The sequence below is a fragment of the Lithobates pipiens genome, unplaced genomic scaffold (genome assembly GCF_037356315.1).
Source record: "Lithobates pipiens isolate NorthernLeopardFrog02 unplaced genomic scaffold, aLitPip1_a1.2 Scaffold_10, whole genome shotgun sequence".
NCBI classification, from domain to species: Eukaryota; Metazoa; Chordata; class Amphibia; order Anura; family Ranidae; genus Lithobates; species Lithobates pipiens.
In genome coordinates, this window is record NW_027507686.1 from 3,936,395 (window position 1) to 3,950,128 (window position 13,734).

Consider the following 13,734-nt stretch of genomic DNA (forward strand, 5'->3'; position numbering starts at 1 on the left):
CCTCCAATTTATCACCAATGATGGGGCACTATTCCTCCAATTTATCAGCAGGGATGGGACACTGTTCCTCCAATTTATCTCTAATGATGGGGCACTATTCCTCCCAAGAATGGGGCACTATTCCTCCAATTTATCTCTAATGATGAGCCACTATTCCTCCAATTTATCACCAATGATGGGGCACTAGCATTGGTGATATACCCCAGATATACTGTATATATTATTAGAGGCTATATACTGTATATACTATTAGGGGAGAGATATAATGTATATACTATTAAAGGGGATATATACTATATAAACTAATAGAGGATATATTCTTATATACTGTTAGAGGAGAGATATACTGTATATACTATTAGAGGAGAGATACTGTATATGCCGGTACTATTAGAAGAGATATACTGTATATACAATTGAAGGAGAGGTATACTGTATATACTATTAGAAGAGATATACTGTATATACAATTAGAGGAGAGGTATACTGTATATACTATTAGAAGAGATATACTGTATATACAATTAGAGGAGAGGTATACTGTATATACTATTAGAAGAGATATACTGTATAAACTAATAGAGGATATATACTATTAGAGGAGAGATATACTGTTTATACTATTTGTGGAATGATATACTGCATATACTATTAAAGGGTCAATCTAGTAAATTTTAGACTCATTAACTTTAACCTCATTATTTTACTGGCCGATTAATCGATTATGAAAATAGTAATCGATTAATTTCATAATCGATTAGTTGTTTCAGCCCTAGTATAAACTCCATGCATGCAGCGCCCCCCTCCCCCCCTCCGCTTAGAACTGACCCAGGACTTTAGCTCTGCCCGTTGTGCTGCCATTAAGAAAACAAGCAGATAATGAAAAAAAAAAAAGAAATGGTAAGAGGAGGAGTGAGCTGTACAAAGGCGATCGACGCGCTTCTGATCTGGGTGGTACAAGTGTGGCGGGTGATACAGTCAGTTCCTGGATGGAACAAGTGTGAATGTGCCGAGCGTATGGCCACCACACAATGCCGGCTTTGTCCACCGGGACATTCTGCTTTCCTGGCTTGTGCCGCCCCCGGAGGGGGGGGGGGGGGGAGGGATGGGGGGCATTTCACACAAGGCCGGGCAAACAGCACTGAAGATGATCTGCACAATACACTGACCAATCAAATATCATCTTTGATACGGACCAGTCGCTTTTGCCGTCTTGAATCTCTTCTGGGTGGAGGGGGGGGAAGCTCTCGGTAGAATTTTGGGGATTCAGTGTGGCGGCGCTGAGTGTACAGACGGGGTTGGTCTGCGATTATTTTAGTAGAATTTAGACGTTGGTTGAATTTAGTGATTGGAGCTGTTTAGGAAAGATTTTATGCGGTTTGTTAAAGCGGAACTCAACTTTCTCTCAATCAATCGGAATCCTTTCTAATCCTTGTGCTGCTAGAATTAGTGAATAGATGGGAAGGTTTATTATATTTACTTGTTTTTATTTTTTATTTTTTGTCATTTACATTCTTCTGTTACTTCCTGGTTTCTGGCCTAGGCCAAAGTGATGTCACCCATCCCAGGAGCCTTCATGGGAGGAGGGGCTTCCTCAGCTAAGCACAGCCTCTAGCCTGAAAGCCTGAGCTGAGGGCAGATGGATTCCAGGAACTACGTGCAACATGAATCATCTGCCCTTACTCAAGGTGGCCGCTATGGGTGGGGTACAAAGTGATTTCTCAACAAAATAAAGCATGGAGACGAGGATGGTTGGGTGGGGGGGGGGGGGGTTGTTTTTCTTTTCTTTTCCCCCATTTTGCCACATTTATTTTTCTTTCTTTTTTTCCTGGCTCTTTTATTCCCTTTAATTATCTTTCAATCTCTTCTCCTTATGTTCCTTCCCATTTATATTACATTTCTTCCTTTTTTTTCTTTCCCTTCACTCCATTTTTCCTTGTTTTTCTTTCTTAAGCTTTTCTTCTTTCCCTTTTCTTTACCTGCTTTTTTTTCTTTTTCTCTTCCCTTCCCTTTGCTTCGCTTCTCCTTCCCTTCCCTTTGCTTCGCTTCTCTTCTCCTTCCCTTCCCTTCCCTTCTCTTCTCTTCTCTTCTCTTCTCCTTCTCTTCTCTTCTCTTCTCTTCTCTTCTCTTCTCCTTCCCTTCTCCTTCCCTTCGCTTCTCTTCTCTTCTCTTCGCCTTCTCTTCTCTTTTCTTCCCCTTCCTTTATTTTTAATTTATTTTCCCCTCATTCTCTGTTTTTCCCTGTTTTCCTTCTTCCTTTCCATTTAATTTTCTTTCCTTCTCTTTCTCTTTTAGAATTTTTTTTATTTATTTTTTACCTTTTTTCTTTTTCCTTTCCTTTCATTCCTTTTTCTTTTCTTTCCCTTTTCCTTATTTGTGTCCCTAATCACCACCACACTACTCACAATCATTTTCTCTATTTTCCTTCTTCCTTTTTTCCCTTTCCAATTCTTTTTCTTTTCCTTGTTTTTTAATTATTTTCCACTAGTTTCATTGTTTTTTTCCCTTATTTTCCTTCTTCCTTTCTCTTTCCTTCTCTTTTTATTTCTTAGAATTTTTTCCTTACCTTTTTTTTATTTTTATTTTTTATTTCCCTTTTTCCTTTCATATGCTTTGTTTTTTTTTTCTATCTTCCTTTCCCTTTCTTTTTTATTCTCTCTTTTGGAATTTTTACCTTTCTTTTGTTTCACTTTTCCTTATTTTTTTTAAATTAATTTTCCTTCTTTCCTTTTTGTTTTTCTCTACTTTTTCTCCTTTTCCCTTTCCATTTTTATCTCCTTTTTTTTTTACCTTTAAAGTGTTTTGGTGGTCACAGGTTTAAAGTAGATCTAAAGGCAACACTTTTTTCTCATTTTGGATAGAGTAAAGGAAGGTTATAATGTCTGTCAGTGTTTATTTTGTTCTTCATGTCCCACTGGGGAGATTTCCCTTTACGTCCTGGCCCACTGGGGAGATTTCCCTTCACGTCCTGTCCCATTTGGGAGATTTCCCTTCACGTCCTGTCCCATTGGGGAGATTTCCCTTCACGTCCTGTCCCACTGGGGAGATTTCCCTTCACGTCCTGTCCCACTGGGGAGATTTCCCTTCACGTCCTGTCCCATTGGGGAGATTTCCCTTCACGTCCTGTCCCATTGGGGAGATTTCCCTTCACTACCTGTTCCATTGGGGAGATTTCCCTTCACGTCCTGTCCCATTGGGGAGATTTCCCTTCACTACCTGTCCCATTGGGGAGATTTCCCTTCACGTCCTGTCCCATTGGGGAGATTTCCCTTCACGTCCTGTCCCATTGGGGAGATTTCCCTTTACGTCCTGTCCCATTGGGGAGATTTCACTTCACGTCCTGGCCCACTGGGGAGATTTCCTTTCACGTCCTGTCCCACTGGGGAGATTTCCCTTCACGTCCTGTCCCACTGGGGAGATTTCCCTTCACGTCCTGTCCCACTGGGGAGATTTCCCTTCACGTCCTGTCCCATTGGGGAGATTTCCCTTTATGTCCTGTCCCATTGGGGAGATTTCCCTTTATGTCCTGTCCCACTGGGGAGATTTCCCTTCACGTCCTGTCCCATTGGGGAGATTTCCCTTCACGTCCTGGCCCATTGGGGAGATTTCCCTTCACGTCCTGTCCCACTGGGGAGATTTCCCTTCACGTCCTGGCCCATTGGGGAGATTAACCTTCACGTCCTGTCCCATTGGGGAGATTTCCCTTCATGTCCTGTCCCACTGGGGAGATTTCCCTTCACATCCTGTCCCACTGGGGAGATTTCCCTTCACGTCCTGTCCCACTGGGGAGATTTCCCTTCACGTCCTGTCCCATTGGGGAGATTGCCCTTCACATTCTGTCCCACTGGGGAGATTTCCCTTCACGTCCTGTCCCACTGGGGAGATTTCCCTTCACGTCCTGTCCCACTGGGGAGATTTCCCTTCAAGTCCTGTCCCATTGGGGAGATTTCCCTTCACGTCCTGTCCCATTGCCACAGCAGGAAGTGAGAAGAAAGACTTCCAAAGCTGGTTTGTCACTAGTGTCCTGATTGGAAGGTTTCCCCTCAATTCCTGTTTTTGATGACAATCAAAATTTGTGAATTACTTTCACTCTCGGTGATAATGGCAAGCAGGACAAATGAAGAGGGGGAATCTCTTTTTTAAGGGGGGCACAGACAGCAATAAAAACCTGACAGGGGTTCTAATCCATCTCCACTCCACCCAAAACCAAAGACATTTTGCGTCGCTGTAATGGGGTCCCTCTCAGTGTCCGTTCTTCTCGTTATTCTAGGAAAGGTGTTGAGTTCTCAGTCTCTGTATTTTATATGGTGGGTGCAGCGCGGTGTCGCTTCCCCTGCACTCGCTGTGATATTTATTATGGGAAGATTTCTGAATAGTCTCTATTTTGGGGGGTGTTTTCAGCCTTGTGCTGGCCCAGTCTTGCTCCCTGCTAATACCGAAATGTCTTTATATTTTTGCAGCACTTGAGGGAGCGCGTGAAGCAGCACACACCCACAGACGGCCCTAGTTATGCGTCCGGGGTCCAGTTCAAAACGTTCGATCCAGCAAAGGTAAGGTCCTATTTATTACAGCTACAATTTGCTTTACATATATTTTACATTCACAGCAGTCCTTGCCTCAAGGAGCTTACAATCTAAAGTCCGCCCGATCTCACTAGGGCAAATTTAGACAGGAAGCCAATTAACCTACCAGCATGTGTTTGGAGTGTGGGAGGAAACCGGAGTACCCGGAGGAAACCCGCACAGGCAGAACATGCAAACTCCATGCAGGTAGCACCATGGTTGGGATTTGAATTGACAACCCTAGTGCTGCCAGGTGGTAAGGGCTAACCACTTAGCCACTGCTGCCAATATACCATCTAATATACAGTACCAACCTTACACCTTTCTTTAAGCTTCAGTCTGGAATGTGTACATCAGAACAAGTTCTTCCTAAAGTGGAAAGAGTGGGGGGGGGGGGGGGGCTGGGGACACCATCCACAATAAAGACATGACAGAGGCTGTAACAGTCCTTTTCAGTTAGTAAATAATCCAAGAAGCATATCAGCTGACAGCCCCCCAGTCTCCCCACAGGTGGCACCCCATTATAAACCTAAACCTCACACCTGCATCCTCCCACCAATGCATTTCTGGTGGCCCATTGCCAGCCCCAAGCCCTGTCACCTGGGAGAGTACCCAGCGCTCGACAAACTCCGAACATTCATGAAGTCTGTATCTGCACATAGAAATATTGGATGTTGGTGGGCTGCGGTGGTGGGAAAGGTAGGTGGGTGGAAGTGTTGGGAGAAAACACCTTATGATGCCGCACTTTGCTTGGATTTGTAGAAACTGTTTACATGTCATTTTACATTTCTTCTTCTTCCTTCTTTCTATCCTTTTTTTTCTTTTTTTCCTTCTTTACTTTCCCCTTTCCTTCCTTCCTTTTCTTATTCTACTTTTTCCTAATTTTCTCCTTCCTTCCTTCCTATTTTCTTTGTTCTTTCCTCCTGCATTCCTTGTCTTGTTTTACTTTTTCCTAAATTTCTCCTTCCTTCCTTCCTTCCTTCCTTCATTCCTTCCTCCTTTTATTCTTTCCTTTCTTTTCTTTTCCATTTTGCTTCATTTCTTTTAACCTTCCTTAACTTCTCTTTCATTTTCTCCCATTTTCTACTTTCTCTCGGTTCCCTCTTTCATTTTACCCACTTTTTCCTTTTCCTTTCCCCTCCTTTTTTGTTTTAGTTCTCTTACATTTCCTGTTTCCTTCTCTTGCTTTTCCTTTCTTTTGCTTTTGTTTCTTTATTTATTTTCTTTTCTCTTTCTCTTTCTTTTTCCTAATTTTCTCTTTACTTCCTTCCCTCCTTCTTTCTTCCTCCTTTTCTTTATTCTTTCCTTCCTTGTCTTGTTCTACTTTCTCCACATTTTCTTTTCTCCTTCCTTCCTCTTTTCTTTAGTCTTTCCTCCATTCCTTTGTTTTTCATTTTGTTTTTCATTTTGTTTTATTTCCTTCCTTCCTTTTACCCTTCCTTAACTTCTCTTTCATTTTTATTTCCTGCCTTCTACTTTCTCTCCCTTCCCTTTTCATTTTACCCGCTTTTCCTTTTCCCTTCTTCTTTCTTCTTTTTTTTTTCTTTTTTTTTTTTTTTTTTAGTTCTCATACATTCCTGTTTTTCCTTCTCTTGCTTTCTCTATCTTTATTTTATTTTATTTATTTCTCCTTCCTTCCTCTTTTCTTTATTCTTTCCCACTTCCTTCCTTGTCTTGTTCTACTTTCTCCTCATTTTTTTTCTCCTTCCGTCCATCCTTCCTGGCTTCTCTGTCTTTGTCTTCTCTTGGCTTCTCTATATCTATGTCTTCTTTTGTCTACTCTTGTCTTCTCTACGTCTTTGTCTTCATTGTTGGTGACTTGAAGGTGCAAGGTATACTTTTATCATCTTTATCCTCCTCTAGTCTATAGAGGATTGCAGGGTGCTCAGTTTATACTCGGGACAATCCAAGAAAACATTGATGGAGTTATATTGTATCTTCCAGGCCATCGGCAAAATGTCATCTTTGCCGGGTGTTCTGTATTTGTCCTCCTGGCAATCCCTCATCACAGCGCTAAGTGAATACTAATTACCACGGGTACAATCTGGTCACATGTAGATATGGTGCTAACTAATCACATACACATCATGCGCATACATAACACGACCTTCGCTCCCGAAGTGACAACGTGAAACGTAAGAGGAAATCTCATCAGTGAGGGAAACCATACATTGACAATTGCCACTGGGGCAGAAGCCAAGATGATGACCCCTGTCCCGGGAGCAGCTGCCTAGGGAGAGTTTAACCCCTTCAAAAAAATTTTTTCACTTCCTGTTGTGTCAATGGAATATAAGAGAAGTTCCCTCCAACAGGGACACGGGCAATATTTAGGATTTACAATGAGCGTCCTTGTGGGGTGGGAGTATCTTCCTAAAAATAATACATCTTCACTACATTGTATATGGAGTTTCGGAACACCCGACTATCACACCGATATCAACTGGATGGACATCCCATTTCAAAACCATGGCCATTAATATGGAGTTGTCCTCCTTTGCAGCTATAAACCGGGGCAATCTTTTAATATTGATTGGGGCCTGGGCAAACATTTTCTTGCCCCCTCCCATCCTAACGCACAAGCCCCCCCCCCCCATACTACCCCCATCATCACACAGGATCTTTCCCCCATACTACCCCATCATCACACAGGATCTTTCCCCCATACTACCCCATCATCACACAGGATCTTTCCCCCATACTACCCCATCATCACACAGGATCTTTCCCCCATACTACCCCATCATCACACAGGATCTTTCCCCCATACTACCCCATCATCACACAGGATCTTTCCCCCATACTACCCCATCATCACACAGGATCTTTCCCCCATACTACCCCATCATCACACAGGATCTTTCCCCCATACTACCCCCATCATCACACAGGATCATTCCCCCATACTACCCCATCATCACACAGGATCTTTCCCCCATACTACCCCATCATCACACAGGATCTTTCCCCCATACTACCCCCATCATCACACAGGATCATTCCCCCATACTACCCCCATCATCACACAGGATCATTCCCCCATACTACCCCATCATCACACAGGATCTTACCCCCATACTACCTCCATTACAAAATAACCCCTCCCCCATACTACCCCCATCATCACACAGGATCATTCCCCCATACTACCCCATCATCACACAGGATCTTTCCCCCATACTACCTCCATTACAAAATAACCCCTCCCCCATACTACCCCCATCATCACACAGGATCATTCCCCCATACTACCCCCATCATCACACAGGATCTTTCCCCCATACTACCTCCATTACAAAATAACCCCTCCCCCATACTACCCCCATCATCACACAGGATCTTTCCCCCATACTACCCCATCATCACATAGGACCCCCACCCCCAGTATTACACAGGGTATTACACAGGATCTTTCCCCCATACTACCCCGTCATCACACAGGATCTTTCCCCCATACTACCCCATCATCACACAGGATCTTTCCCCCAAACTACCCCATCATCACATAGGACCCCCACCCCCAGTATTACACAGGGTATTACACAGGATCTTTCCCCCATACTACCCCATCATCACACAGGATCTTTCCCCCATACTACCCCATCATCACACAGAATCTTTCCCCCATACTACCCCCATCATCACGCAGGATCTTTCCCCCATACTACCCCCATCATCACGCAGGATCTTTCCCCCATACTACCCCCATCATCACGCAGGATCTTTCCCCCATACTACCCCCATCATCACACAGGATCTTTCCCCCATACTACCCCCATAATCACACAGGATCTTTCCCCCATACTACCCCCATCATCACACAGGATCTTTCCCCCATACTACCCCCATCATCACACAGGATCTTTCCCCCATACTACCCCATCATCACATAGGACCCCCACCCCCAGTATTACACAGGATCTTTCCCCCATACTACCCCATCATCACACAGGATCTTTCCCCCATACTACCCCATCATCACATATGACCCCCACCCCCAGTATTACACAGGATCTTTCCCCCATACTACCTCCATTATGAAGGAACCCCTCTGCCATACTACCCCCATCATCACACAGGACTCCCCTCCCCCATACTACCCCCATCATTATATAAGACCCCTCTTCCCCATACTACCCCCATCATTACATGACCCCCTCCCCCATACTACCCCATCATTACACAGGGCCCCCTCCCCCATGCTTCCGCCATTATTACACAGGACTCCCTCCCCTATACTACCCCCATCATTACACAGGCCCTCCCCCCCCCCCATACTTCCCCCGGTATTACACAGGATCTTTTCCCCATACTGCCCCATCACTACACAGGACCCCTCCTGCATACTACTCTCATCATTACGCAGGACCCCCTCACCCATACTACCCCTGTTATTACACAAGACCCCTCCCCCCATACCAAACCCCCATTATTACACAGGACTTCCCTCCCAAATCATTACACAGGAGCCTCTTCCCCATACTTCCCCAATTATTACACAGGGCCACTACCTCCCATTATTACACAGAACCCCTCCCCCATACTACCTCCATTATTACACTGGACGCTTCTCCCACATCATTACACTGGACCCCCCTCCCCCATACTATCCCCATCATTACAAAGACCCCTCTCCCCCCATATTCGCCCCACCATTACACAGGAACCCCTCCTCCATATTACCCCCATCATTACACAGGACCCTGCTCCCCCATACTATCCCGACGATTACACAGGACCCCCCTCTCTCTCATACTACCGCCATTATTACACAGGAACCCCTCCTCCATATTACCCCCATCATTACACAGGACCCCCTCCCTTGCCCCCCAGTGGTCTCATCTTGATAATGCCCAGAGGGTGTCAGGCAAACATCAGGGCACACCCTGTTGAACCTTCCGGCAAAGAAGTTCCTCAGCTGGGCTGATGGTCTGTGGCTTGTCAGACATGGTGAGGGAGAGGGGTCGGTGTGACCGTGCCTGGGAACGACCGGCCCTGTCCCTGGATAAAGTTTACCTTACCAAGCTGACCAACCACCACAAAGGCTGCAGACATAACACCCAATCAATCACCAGTGCCCCCAGCATTCAGTTCCACCCCTCATCTCTTGAATGATAGCCAGATCCACTTATCAACTATTTGCAGGCAGCGTGGGCTCAAGGGGCATCTGCTTTGGGCCCCACAGCAATGACTGGGCCCGGGGCAGCTGCTCCTTTTGCCCTGTGTTAAAGACGGCCCTGGCTATAAAAGCCTCCATTCTGGGAAGAGTTCCGACAATATTTTGGAGTATGTCTATGGGAATTTGTGGGGTCAGGTTGGATGGAAAGACCTGGCTCTCAGTTAGCCTTGTAATTCAACCCAAAGGTGTTCAGTAGGGTTGAGGTCAGGACTCTGTGCAGGACACTCGAGTTCCTCCACCCCAAACTCGCCTAACCGTTTCTTTATGGAGCCGGCTTGGTACACAGGGGCGCAGTCATGCTGGAGCAGAAAATAACCTTCCCCATACAGTTCTCCAAAGTGCACAATTGTCTAAAATTGTCTTGAACCCTTCATTGAAAACACCTGAAATCAAAGGGGTTTCCACATCATTTGGGGAATTCTGTGCAAGCATTGGTAATCTGAATACGAGAAAAAGGCAATTTTCGGGTTGCGGTTGCAAAGGGTTAAGTTTCAATGCTCTGACAGATGGTGGTTAGCGGGTCTAAGGTTCATATGGATGTCAATGATAAAACAGGTGCGATGATAAGATATATCTTTAAAACTCGGGGGGGGGAGGGTTCCTCTCTTCGATAGCCAACGTCATTCTCCACTATTGACCAGATATTGTAATTCTGGGTGCGGCTTTCAGTCTTCAGAGCTATGGAGGCCCAGGAGTTATACCAGTGGTTGCTGGTGCTCCATTGTTTTTTGGGGGGGGGGCAAACAAACCCTCCCTTGTTCGGTCGGTTGGTCGATTGATCAAACCTAGAGCTGCACCATTCTGGCCAAAATGAGAATTTTTTTTTTTTTTTTGCTTAGAATAAAAAGATCAGGATTCTCGTGGCGTAAAATCTTTCATGTTATACAAAAAAAATTGGGCTAACCTTACTGGTTCGTTTTTTTTAAATTCATTAAAGTGTAATTTTTTTTTCCCCCAAAAAATTGCATTTGAACGACCGCTGTGCAAATAAAGTGTGACATAAAATATTGGAACAACCACCATTTTATTCTCTAGGGTCTCTACTAAAAAAAAAAAATATATATATATATATAGATAGATAGATAGATATATAGATAGATATATATATAGATATATATATATATATAGATATAGATATAGATAGATATATAGATATAGATATATATATACACATACATGCATATATACCCACATATATATATATATATATATATATATATATATATATATATATATACACATACATATATATTATATATAATTTTAATTAATTTTCTAGCTAACTTGAAACCAACAAAAAATGATAGAAAAAGGTTTAGTGTCAGGCGCCCGGGATCCGACTTTAGCGGCGGCTTGTGAAATGACTTCTGTATAGAAGTCAATGCAAGTCGCCCCAAAAGTTGTACAGGAACCTTTTTCTAAGTCGGAGCGACTTGAGTCGCTCCGATTAGAACGGTGCCATTGCATAGAGCGGGACGCGACTTTGTCGGGCGGCTAACTCGCCTGACGGGTCGCCCCTGTGTGAACCGACCCTTAAGGACACATTGTTACAATGTTTATACTTAAGTTCCACTGCTAAAGAATGTTGTGATTCTCGGCAGACTGCCTGTTTTTTTTATTTTTTTTGTTTTTTTGTTTTTTTTTGGCCCTGTCATCTTTAGCAGAGCAGAGAGAACTCTCTGCATTGAAAGAACTGGAAAATACTTTGTCAGGATCGCAAGGGAGAAAAAAAAAATCGTGATAACGATTAATCGTGCAGCTCTAATCAAACCCACCATCCCCCTTTTCCCGTTGCTCGCCCGTCCACCCACCAGCTCCGCACGTACCCTATCCAGGTCCCGCGCAGCTTCTGCAGCTTCCCCTTGTGTCTCCTCCTCGGCGGCTTCCCCCCCTTGCTTCTGCCCCCGGCCGGCCAATAGAATCGCTTCTCCTCTTGGCCAATCGGGTCTTAAGACCCGCTTCCTGATTGGCCGGGAGGAGAAGCAGGAATATTAATTCGCTATTGTAACACAAGTGGGCGGGCTCGGGGTGAAGTGCTCTGTGCCCCGAGTCCACGCTTTTTGGAGCAAATCATAGGCTCTAAAAAACAAAACAAAAAAAAAAAAAACCCCCGTTGAAATTCATGAGTCCGGTGCCCTGCATATAGATTAGGGGCCGGGCGCATGGATTAGGGGGGCGGCGCCCGTGCGTCCCTAATGAAGCAGCTGCCACTGTTGTGTACTTTATGGGCACTTCTGAGGATGGACATTTGGGAACTGCCGTTGCTGACCTGCCTTACAGGCTCCTGGGCTGTCCTCCTGATCCAGGATAATTACCTATTCGTCATTAACCTGGAACAAACAATTGGCTGAAGTCGGACCAAAGTAGCGCAGGGAGCATTTTCAAAGTCGCACCAACTTGTGTCGGACCAGTTAAAGTGATTTGTAAAGGTACATATTGTTTTTCCTTTAAATAACATATCGTACTTACCTCCACTGCACAGCTCGTTTTGCACAGAGTGGCCCCGATCCTCCTCTTCTGGGGTCCCCCAGGGCGGCTAGCGCGGCTCCTCCCCACATGAGACAACTCCCTTGGCGAAGCGCTCTCCCTGGGGATTACCTCCCGAGTCCAACATTCGGCGTCCATAGAGGCCAAATGCTGGACTCGGCCCCACCCCCCCTTTATTGGATTTGATTGACAGCAGCGGAAGGCAATGACTGCACTGCTATCAATCTATCCAATCAAGAGCCGAGAACCCCCCGGGACAGAAAGACAGCGCGTCCGCCGGGTCAAGTTCCAGGGTTCAAGTAAGTAAAACGGGGGGGGGGGGTCTGGGGTTCACAAAGGTTTACATCCCCTTTAAGACGTCTCCCATGGGGAAACATTGATTTTTCACATGTCATGTGACATGAGCTCCCCATGTCGAGGCGTTTGTCGTACCAGTGTGAAGCTGATGTGGTGCCAATCCTGCCAATCCTGGAACATCCAACCAAGCTTGCCACATTGAGTAGAATTTACATGAAACATTTCTATGTTGGTATGTCAACTTTTCCCGTGTCAATCATTTATTGCCATGCTCTACCCATTGCCGCCTGGTGGGCACCTTGGGAACAATCCAAAACTGTGCGACCAGTTTTACGCGCAACATATAGCAGTCGTAAAACTGCACTATGAGCTTGTGGAGTCGAGGACTCCTCATCCAGAGCACCCAACAAGCACACAACCGGGGTTCAAGGGATATTAAACATGAATACCTGAGAGATCACGTCAAGGACCTCCTTCCAGTAGCGGAAAAAGCTTGGGGCACTTCCAAAGCATATGAATGAGGTCGCCACGATCTCTCTCGTATTTCGGGCATGGAGTTGAACAGGTGTTCTGTATACCCTGTGTAGCAGATATAAATGGGATCATTTTTGAGAGGCAGAAACTGACACCAAAGGGGGCCCGAGGTCAGGCAGAGATTCCATGTCTCCCCATCTATGGTACCCGTATCCTTTTCCCAGCCCCACCTGCTGCAAGGTAGTTTAGAGGAATCCCGTATAGCATTAAAGCGGGAGTTTTGCTGTTTTTTTTTGTTTTTATAAGTCAGCAGCTACAAATACTGCAGCTGCTGACTTTTTTAAAATAAGGACACTTACCCGCCCAGCGCGCCCGCGATGTCGGCACCTGAAGCCGATCTCTCGGGTGCTGCCGCCGCCATCTTCGGTATGGGTATCAGGAAGTGGAGCCTTGTGGCTTCACTTCCCGGTTCCCTACTGCGCGAGCCGCGCTGCGCAATAAGGATGGTCCCCGCTGTCGTTGGGATCCGTGTGTTTCACAGCAGACAGCGGGGGACCCGCAGGAAGTGGCGTAAGTACCCGCAGAATCTGCGGATATCTATGCCGGAAGTGGGTGCAAATACCTGTACTATACAGGTATCTACACCCCCCTCCCCCCCCTGAAAGGTGCCAATTGTGGCACCGGAGGGGGGGAGGGTTCCAATGAGCGGAAGTTCCACTTTAGGGTATAGCTTCTGGA

At 45.5% G+C, this 13,734-nt stretch overlaps 1 protein-coding gene across 1 annotated transcript in view; it reads left to right on the top strand.

Annotated features, from left to right (window-relative positions):
* Nucleotides 1-13,734, top strand: part of FA2H (fatty acid 2-hydroxylase) — a 112,228-nt gene that overhangs the window by 74,610 nt on the left and 23,884 nt on the right. Inside the window, exon 2 of the mRNA XM_077451165.1 lies at nucleotides 4,461-4,550. Within this exon, the coding sequence (XP_077307291.1) occupies nucleotides 4,461-4,550 (90 nt within the window). The remainder of the gene's footprint in view (nucleotides 1-4,460; nucleotides 4,551-13,734) is intronic.